The sequence below is a fragment of the Oncorhynchus tshawytscha genome, unplaced genomic scaffold (genome assembly GCF_018296145.1).
Source record: "Oncorhynchus tshawytscha isolate Ot180627B unplaced genomic scaffold, Otsh_v2.0 Un_contig_111_pilon_pilon, whole genome shotgun sequence".
NCBI classification, from domain to species: Eukaryota; Metazoa; Chordata; class Actinopteri; order Salmoniformes; family Salmonidae; genus Oncorhynchus; species Oncorhynchus tshawytscha.
The window spans coordinates 34,525-45,000 of NW_024609357.1; the positions used below are offsets into that span (position 1 = coordinate 34,525).

A 10,476-nucleotide genomic window follows, 5' to 3' on the forward strand; every position below is an offset into this window, starting at 1 on the left:
GTCCACCACTCTAGAAACCACAGTCTTCCATTCCACCCTCTCCATCAACCAGTGTTGAACCAGTATCAATCAACCAGTGTTGATTGAGTCAGAACTCTCCCTAGAGAGTGATGAGGGGGGTGGTGTGTGAGGGAGGAGCTATGGAGGGGTTAGGGAGGGAGGAGCTATGGATGAGGAGGGAGGAGTTAGGGAGGGAGGAGCTATGGAGGGGAGGGAGGAGCTATGGAGGGGGAGGGAGGAACTATAGAGGGAGGGATGGGGAGGGAGGAGCTATAGAGGGAGGGATGGGGAGGGAGGAGCTATAGAGGGAGGGATGGGGAGGGAGGGGAGAGGGAAGAGCTGAGGAGGGAGGAGCTATAGAGGGAGGGGAGAGGGAAGAGCTGAGGAGGGAGGAGCTATAGAGGGAGGGAGGGGAGAGGGAGGAGCTATAGAGAGAGGGAGGCGAGAGGGTGGGAGGCCAACATCTACTGGACAACATCAACTAAGCCTGGCCTGTGCTCTCCACACACATTCACATGAAATACCCACACATTCTCACACACACACACACACACACACACACAGCATGGTGAAGAAGGCGCAACAGCGCCTCTTCAACATCAGGAGACTGAAGAAGTTGGGCTTGGCCCTTAAGAAAGGAAATGTTCCTCCTTATATTCTGATTCAGACAATACTGGGATCGTAATAAAACCACATTCTGATTTCTGGCTCTTAGAAATGTTTGTTTTGCAGCTCACATGTAGGAGTGCTGCTTAAAGCCAGTTGACTTGACAGTTTAAATGTCTTCATTCTGTTGGCTGAAGAGGTTTGGGTTGCTGCCCTTCGGCCTCAATTCTCCTCTACCATGCTTTTTGTTGTCTCTCTCTCCATCCCCCGCGGTCTCTCCATCCCCCGCGGTCTCTCCATCCCCGCGGTCTCTCCATCCCCCGCGGTCTCTCCATCCCCGCGGTCTCTCCATCCCCCGCGGTCTCTCCATCCCCCGCGGTCTCTCCATCCCCCGCGGTCTCTCCATCTCCAGTCCTCTGTGACTGTCTCACTACAATGTTCATTATGGTTGTTGACTATGGTTGTTGACTATGGTTGTTGACTGTGGTAGCTGACTGGGCTAGTTGACTGGGCTAGTTGACTGGGCTAGTTGACTGGGCTAGCTGACTGGGCTAGCTGACTGGGCTAGTTGACTGGGAGTTGACTGGGCTAGTTGACTGGGCTAGTTGACTGTGGTTGTTGACTGTGGTTGTTGACTGTGGTTGCTGACTGGGCTAGCTGACTGGGGTTGTTGAGTGTGGTTGTTGACTGTGGTTGTTGACTGTGGTTGTTGACTGTGGTTGTTGACTGTGGTTGTTGACTGTGGTTGTTGACTGGGCTAGCTGACTGGGCTAGCTGACTGGGCTAGCTGACTGTGGTTGCTGACTGGGCTAGCTGACTGGGCTAGCTGACTGTGGTTGTTGACTGTGGTTGTTGACTGTGGTTGTTGACTGTGGTAGCTGACTGTGGTAGCTGACTGTGGTTGTTGACTGTGGTTGTTTGACTGTGGTTGTTGACTGTGGTTGTTGACTGGGCTAGCTGACTGGGCTAGCTGACTGTGGTTGTTGAGTGTGGTTGTTGACTGTGGTTGTTGACTGTGGTTGTTGACTGGGCTAGCTGACTGGGCTAGCTGACTGGGCTAGCTGACTGGGCTAGCTGACTGGGGTAGCTGACTGGGGTAGCTGACTGTGGTTGTTGACTGTGGTTGTTGACTGTGGTTGTTGACTGTGGTTGTTGACTGTGGTTGTTGACTGTGGTTGTTGACTGTGGTTGCTGACTGTGGTTGTTGACTGTGGTTGTTGACTGTGGTTGCTGACTGTGGTTGTTGACTGTGGTTGTTGACTGTGGTTGTTGACTGTGGTTGCTGACTGTGGTTGCTGACTGTGGTTGCTGACTGTGGTTGTTGACTGTGGTTGCTGACTGTGGTTGCTGACTGTGGTTGCTGACTGTGGTTGCTGACTGTGGTTGCTGACTGTGGTTGTTGACTGTGGTTGTTGACTGTGGTTGTTGACTGTGGTTGCTGACTGTGGTTGTTGACTGTGGTTGTTGACTGTGGTTGCTGACTGTGGTTGTTGACTGTGGTTGTTGACTGTGGTTGCTGACTGTGGTTGCTGACTGTGGTTGTTGACTGTGGTTGTTGACTGTGGTTGTTGACTGTGGTTGCTGACTGTGGTTGCTGACTGTGGTTGCTGACTGTGGTTGCTGACTGTGGTTGTTGACTGTGGTTGCTGACTGTGGTTGCTGACTGTGGTTGCTGACTGTGGTTGCTGACTGTGGTTGCTGACTGTGGTTGCTGACTGTGGTTGCTGACTGTGGTTGCTGACTGTGGTTGTTGACTGTGGTTGTTGACTGTGGTTGTTGACTGTGGTTGTTGACTGTGGTTGTTGACTGTGGTTGCTGACTGTGGTTGTTGACTGTGGTTGTTGACTGTGGTTGCTGACTGTGGTTGCTGACTGTGGTTGTTGACTGTGGTTGCTGACTGTGGTTGCTGACTGTGGTTGTTGACTGTGGTTGTTGACTGTGGTTGTTGACTGTGGTTGTTGACTGTGGTTGCTGACTGTGGTTGTTGACTGTGGTTGCTGACTGTGGTTGTTGACTGTGGTTGCTGACTGTGGTTGTTGACTGTGGTTGTTGACTGTGGTTGTTGACTGTGGTTGTTGACTGTGGTTGTTGACTGTGGTTGCTGACTGTGGTTGCTGACTGTGGTTGCTGACTGTGGTTGTTGACTGTGGTTGTTGACTGTGGTTGTTGACTGTGGTTGTTGACTGTGGTTGTTGACTGTGGTTGTTGACTGTGGTTGTTGAGTGCACAGCGGGTGAAAAAGTTCTCAAATTGAATCTTATAGTGTTTGACTATCAAACTGTAACACACTACGCAATATGATTATAATAAAGTTTTCATTTGTATTCATGCCTCAAACACATTTTATACTGTGCCATTGCCAAGTAAAATATACTTTAAAATATAGACTTTAGAGGGCATTCATGTAAAATAAATGACAGTTGCAATCTGACAGTAAAATGTTTCGCCTTTCATGGCGAAATCTCCTTTAATATTTTTATCGGAACGAAGATGACCAGTGCCACTCACACTTGTGCTCACCCCCCACTGATTCCTAAAGGAGATTATTTTCCTTGACTCCATTGTGCTCGTCCAACAATAGGTGGGGTTCAGGTGCAGCTACCTCTTTTTACTAAGAAGACGGGACAATGTATCGCAGTGTTTAGAAATAGCCTCTTTATCAAGGTCGGCTTTTCTCAGCAAAATGTGTTTTAATAACTAGAATTCTATGTAGTTCAGGGTTTGGGGTTTCTCCGAATTGTGGTTTTGTATTCTTAACCAGTGGATACAGATCTAGACACAGTGATTGTGAAGAATTGGGATTTTTAGATTTGTGTAATTAAATCTCTCATTTAGGTTCAAGTTATTCGTATGTTGATTAGTAGTGTTTATCAAAGTGGATCTCTTCAACAAAATTAAGAAATGGGTTTAGCTTTTAGTGACAGATTTGATATCACATAACAACCTTCTAGAAGCTTCCCTGTTATACTGTGTGGTCTAAGTTGTTCAGTTGTGTCCTTGTGTTTCTCCCAGGAGCCTCCTGTTCTTCCTCTGGGTCAGTTCAGCCAGAAGTTTGTCCACTTCATCACACAGTGGTGAGTCAAATTGTTTTACATTTGTCATTTTTAACAGATGATCTTATCCACAGCGACTTACAGTTAGTGCATTCATCTTAAAATAGCTAGGTGAGAAAACCCTTATCGCTCTCTCTCAAATATCAGCCTTTTGATGTGTTGGTTTCAGCCGAACAGAAATTAACCTAGAGACAGAAACCTAATACATCAACAGATTCAATATGTTTAAAAATTAAGTTAAACAATTGGATAGAATGCATTTAATTTGCCAAAGACCAGACCTCAACCATGTTAATTTATTTTAAATCCATTGTCTTTAGTACACTTAAATGCAATCGTTCATATGAATTTAGTAGGCTGTATTTTTTAAACTTGATGACTCATGTAGGACATGCATTATCACTGTAGTGCCCTCCACTCTCCTATGTCTGATAATGGTGTTGGATGGTAATGGGGCAGCTAGCAGAGACAGGATAACAAGCACAGGCCTTATCCCAGTATACCAGGTGTTCCTGAAGGACAAATTATCTCTCTGATTTGTTTCTTTACTGCAGCAACACAGCACCACAATATTTACACTGACCATGTCTCCCATGGTCTGTTGGCCCCCTGTTAGCCAAATGCTCTCACTAATAAACACACAGCAGGGGGAACACACCCAATGGACTGACCTACCGGCCAAAAGCAGGACCGTAACAGTGTGTGTATGTTTCTGCATGTGTATGTCCTTGTACGTGTGTCTACATTCCTCCAGCTGTTGTTTACCTATCTCTATGCCTTATTTACTCAAACAGGCCAGGTCTCTGTTTCTCTTCTCCGTGCCCGCCCCAGCCCTGGCACCAGGTTGGCACTGCCACCTCCCAGGCTATTCTTAGAGGTCCCTGTCCTGTCCCTGGTCCCTGCCTGCTGTGATTCATCACACAGTAACTCGGTTAGCTCCAGACGGGCCTCTCTAGAACCACACACTAATCCTTCACAGTCCCCTATGTAGGTCGCCCTGACGAATCTCCACTCCTCATTCTCAGGACTGGCAGGGTCCTCACACAGGGTCAATGACTGTTTGGGTACTTAGTGTGTGTGAGCTGGCGCTGGTGGTTAGAGTGGTGCTGATGCAGATGGTTTTGATCAGCTTTATTGTTCAAATGATAGTAGGCCAACACACACACAACATCGAGGAGACCTCGTATGAGGAATATGGACTGGTTGTCCACACATTTTATTGTCAGACTGTACTAGCCATAGCATTTCCACTGCGTGGAGCTCATAGTGTAACAAAAGCACCATTGGGACAATCTGGCAATTAGGCTTGTCAGGTTTGTCAGTAATGTCCTTGGATGCTCATTAGGAACAAATGCTCATTAGGAAATTACTTATAGAAAAATGTAAGTAATGAACCACAAAATGAAATAGTCTTACCTTCGAAAATGTCTCTGTATGCTTAAACAACATTGTGATGAAACTGCTGTTTTCTCTGTTCAGCATGAAGAGACTCCCCAAAGAGAGGCCTGCTCCTACCAACCTTATGGTGAGTTACCATGTTACACACTATAGAAACCTCCTAACAACCTTATGGTGAGTTACCATGTTACACACTATAGAAACCTTATGGTGAGTTACCATGTTACAGACTATAGAAACCTTATGGTGAGTTACCATGTTACAGACTATAGAAACCTTATGGTGAGTTACCATGTTACAGACTATAGAAACCTTATGGTGAGTTACCATGTTACAGACTATAGAAACCTTATGGTGAGTTACCATGTTACAGACTATAGAAACCTTATGGTGAGTTACCATGTTACAGACTATAGAAACCTTATGGTGAGTTACCATGTTACAGACTATAGAAACCTTATGGTGAGTTACCATGTTACACACTATAGAAACCTCCTACCAACCTTATGGTGAGTTACCATGTTACACACTATAGAAACCTTATGGTGAGTTACCATGTTACACACTATAGAAACCTCCTACCAACCTTATGGTGAGTTACCATGTTACACACTATAGAAACCTTATGGTGAGTTACCATGTTACACACTATAGAAACCTTATGGTGAGTTACCATGTTACAGACTACAGAAACCTCCTACCAACCTTATGGTGAGTTACCATGTTACACACTATAGAAACCTTATGGTGAGTTACCATGTTACAGACTATAGAAACCTTATGGTGAGTTACCATGTTACAGACTATAGAAACCTTATGGTGAGTTACCATGTTACAGACTATAGAAACCTTATGGTGAGTTACCATGTTACACACTATAGAAACCTAACAACCTTATGGTGAGTTACCATGTTACACACTATAGAAACCTTATGGTGAGTTACCATGTTACAGACTATAGAAACCTTATGGTGAGTTACCATGTTACACACTATAGAAACCTAACAACCTTATGGTGAGTTACCATGTTACAGACTATAGAAACCTTATGGTGAGTTACCATGTTACAGACTATAGAAACCTTATGGTGAGTTACCATGTTACAGACTATAGAAACCTCCTACCAACCTTATGGTGAGTTACCATGTTACAGACTATAGAAACCTTATGGTGAGTTACCATGTTACAGACTATAGAAACCTAACAACCTTATGGTGAGTTACCATGTTACAGACTATAGAAACCTTATGGTGAGTTACCATGTTACAGACTATAGAAACCTAACAACCTTATGGTGAGTTACCATGTTACAGACTATAGAAACCTTATGGTGAGTTACCATGTTACAGACTATAGAAACCTTATGGTGAGTTACCATGTTACACACTATAGAAACCTTATGGTGAGTTACCATGTTACAGACTATAGAAACCTTATGGTGAGTTACCATGTTACAGACTATAGAAACCTTATGGTGAGTTACCATGTTACAGACTATAGAAACCTTATGGTGAGTTACCATGTTACAGACTATAGAAACCTTATGGTGAGTTACCATGTTACAGACTATAGAAACCTTATGGTGAGTTACCATGTTACACACTATAGAAACCTCCTACCAACCTTATGGTGAGTTACCATGTTACAGACTATAGAAACCTTATGGTGAGTTACCATGTTACAGACTATAGAAACCTCCTACCAACCTTATGGTGAGTTACCATGTTACAGACTATAGAAACCTCCTACCAACCTTATGGTGAGTTACCATGTTACACACTATAGAAACCTCCTAACAACCTTATGGTGAGTTACCATGTTACACACTATAGAAACCTTATGGTGAGTTACCATGTTACAGACTACAGAAACCTCCTACCAACCTTATGGTGAGTTACCATGTTACAGACTATAGAAACCTCCTACCAACCTTATGGTGAGTTACCATGTTACACACTATAGAAACCTTATGGTGAGTTACCATGTTACACACTATAGAAACCTAACAACCTTATGGTGAGTTACCATGTTACACACTATAGAAACCTAACAACCTTATGGTGAGTTACCATGTTACACACTATAGAAACCTCCTAACAACCTTATGGTGAGTTACCATGTTACAGACTATAGAAACCTTATGGTGAGTTACCATGTTACAGACTATAGAAACCTAACAACCTTATGGTGAGTTACCATGTTACAGACTATAGAAACCTTATGGTGAGTTACCATGTTACACACTATAGAAACCTTATGGTGAGTTACCATGTTACACACTATAGAAACCTCCTACCAACCTTATGGTGAGTTACCATGTTACACACTATAGAAACCTTATGGTGAGTTACCATGTTACAGACTATAGAAACCTTATGGTGAGTTACCATGTTACAGACTATAGAAACCTTATGGTGAGTTACCATGTTACAGACTATAGAAACCTTATGGTGAGTTACCATGTTACAGACTATAGAAACCTTATGGTGAGTTACCATGTTACACACTATAGAAACCTTATGGTGAGTTACCATGTTACAGACTATAGAAACCTTATGGTGAGTTACCATGTTACAGACTATAGAAACCTTATGGTGAGTTACCATGTTACAGACTATAGAAACCTTATGGTGAGTTACCATGTTACACACTATAGAAACCTTATGGTGAGTTACCATGTTACACACTATAGAAACCTCCTACCAACCTTATGGTGAGTTACCATGTTACACACTATAGAAACCTTATGGTGAGTTACCATGTTACAGACTATAGAAACCTCCTACCAACCTTATGGTGAGTTACCATGTTACACACTATAGAAACCTCCTACCAACCTTATGGTGAGTTACCATGTTACACACTATAGAAACCTCCTACCAACCTTATGGTGAGTTACCATGTTACAGACTACAGAAACCTCCTACCAACCTTATGGTGAGTTACCATGTTACAGACTATAGAAACCTCCTACCAACCTTATGGTGAGTTACCATGTTACAGACTATAGAAACCTCCTACCAACCTTATGGTGAGTTACCATGTTACAGACTATAGAAACCTAACAACCTTATGGTGAGTTACCATGTTACACACTATAGAAACCTTATGGTGAGTTACCATGTTACAGACTATAGAAACCTTATGGTGAGTTACCATGTTACAGACTATAGAAACCTTATGGTGAGTTACCATGTTACACACTATAGAAACCTTATGGTGAGTTACCATGTTACACACTATAGAAACCTTATGGTGAGTTACCATGTTACAGACTATAGAAACCTCCTACCAACCTTATGGTGAGTTACCATGTTACACACTATAGAAACCTTATGGTGAGTTACCATGTTACACACTATAGAAACCTTATGGTGAGTTACCATGTTACAGACTATAGAAACCTTATGGTGAGTTACCATGTTACAGACTATAGAAACCTTATGGTGAGTTACCATGTTACAGACTATAGAAACCTCCTAACAACCTTATGGTGAGTTACCATGTTACACACTATAGAAACCTCCTAACAACCTTATGGTGAGTTACCATGTTACACACTATAGAAACCTCCTAACAACCTTATGGTGAGTTACCATGTTACACACTATAGAAACCTCCTAACAACCTTATGGTGAGTTACCATGTTACACACTATAGAAACCTCCTAACAACCTTATGGTGAGTTACCATGTTACAGACTATAGAAACCTTATGGTGAGTTACCATGTTACAGACTATAGAAACCTTATGGTGAGTTACCATGTTACAGACTATAGAAACCTTATGGTGAGTTACCATGTTACAGACTATAGAAACCTCCTACCAACCTTATGGTGAGTTACCATGTTACAGACTATAGAAACCTCCTACCAACCTTATGGTGAGTTACCATGTTACAGACTATAGAAACCTAACAACCTTATGGTGAGTTACCATGTTACAGACTACAGAAACCTTATGGTGAGTTACCATGTTACAGACTACAGAAACCTTATGGTGAGTTACCATGTTACAGACTACAGAAACCTTATGGTGAGTTACCATGTTACAGACTATAGAAACCTTATGGTGAGTTACCATGTTACAGACTACAGAAACCTCCTACCAACCTTATGGTGAGTTACCATGTTACACACTATAGAAACCTCCTACCAACCTTATGGTGAGTTACCATGTTACAGACGATAGAAACCTCCTACCAACCTTATGGTGAGTTACCATGTTACAGACTATAGAAACCTAACAACCTTATGGTGAGTTACCATGTTACAGACTATAGAAACCTCCTACCAACCTTATGGTGAGTTACCATGTTACAGACTATAGAAACCTCCTACCAACCTTATGGTGAGTTACCATGTTACAGACTATAGAAACCTTATGGTGAGTTACCATGTTACAGACTATAGAAACCTTATGGTGAGTTACCATGTTACAGACTATAGAAACCTCCTATCAACCTTATGGTGAGTTACCATGTTACAGACTATAGAAACCTTATGGTGAGTTACCATGTTACAGACTATAGAAACCTCCTACCAACCTTATGGTGAGTTACCATGTTACAGACTATAGAAACCTTATGGTGAGTTACCATGTTACAGACTATAGAAACCTCCTACCAACCTTATGGTGAGTTACCATGTTACAGACTATAGAAACCTTATGGTGAGTTACCATGTTACACACTATAGAAACCTCCTACCAACCTTATGGTGAGTTACCATGTTACAGACTATAGAAACCTCCTACCAACCTTATGGTGAGTTACCATGTTACAGACTATAGAAACCTTATGGTGAGTTACCATGTTACAGACTATAGAAACCTTATGGTGAGTTACCATGTTACAGACTATAGAAACCTCCTACCAACCTTATGGTGAGTTACCATGTTACAGACTATAGAAACCTTATGGTGAGTTACCATGTTACAGACTATAGAAACCTCCTACCAACCTTATGGTGAGTTACCATGTTACAGACTATAGAAACCTCCTACCAACCTTATGGTGAGTTACCATGTTACAGACTATAGAAACCTCCTACCAACCTTATGGTGAGTTACCATGTTACAGACTATAGAAACCTTATGGTGAGTTACCATGTTACAGACTATAGAAACCTCCTACCAACCTTATGGTGAGTTACCATGTTACAGACTATAGAAACCTTATGGTGAGTTACCATGTTACAGACTATAGAAACCTTATGGTGAGTTACCATGTTACACACTATAGAAACCTTATGGTGAGTTACCATGTTACACACTATAGAAACCTCCTACCAACCTTATGGTGAGTTACCATGTTACAGACTATAGAAACCTCCTACCAACCTTATGGTGAGTTACCATGTTACAGACTATAGAAACCTTATGGTGAGTTACCATGTTACAGACTATAGAAACCTTATGG

The 10,476-nt window shown here is 42.4% G+C and overlaps 1 protein-coding gene across 1 annotated transcript in view; it reads left to right on the top strand.

Moving 5' to 3' along the window:
* Positions 1-10,476, top strand: part of LOC121844649 (dual specificity mitogen-activated protein kinase kinase 5-like) — a 51,582-nt gene that overhangs the window by 25,390 nt on the left and 15,716 nt on the right. The window contains exons 6-7 of the mRNA XM_042314984.1: positions 3,619-3,680; positions 5,139-5,184. Of these exons, the coding sequence (XP_042170918.1) occupies positions 3,619-3,680; positions 5,139-5,184 (108 nt within the window). The remainder of the gene's footprint in view (positions 1-3,618; positions 3,681-5,138; positions 5,185-10,476) is intronic.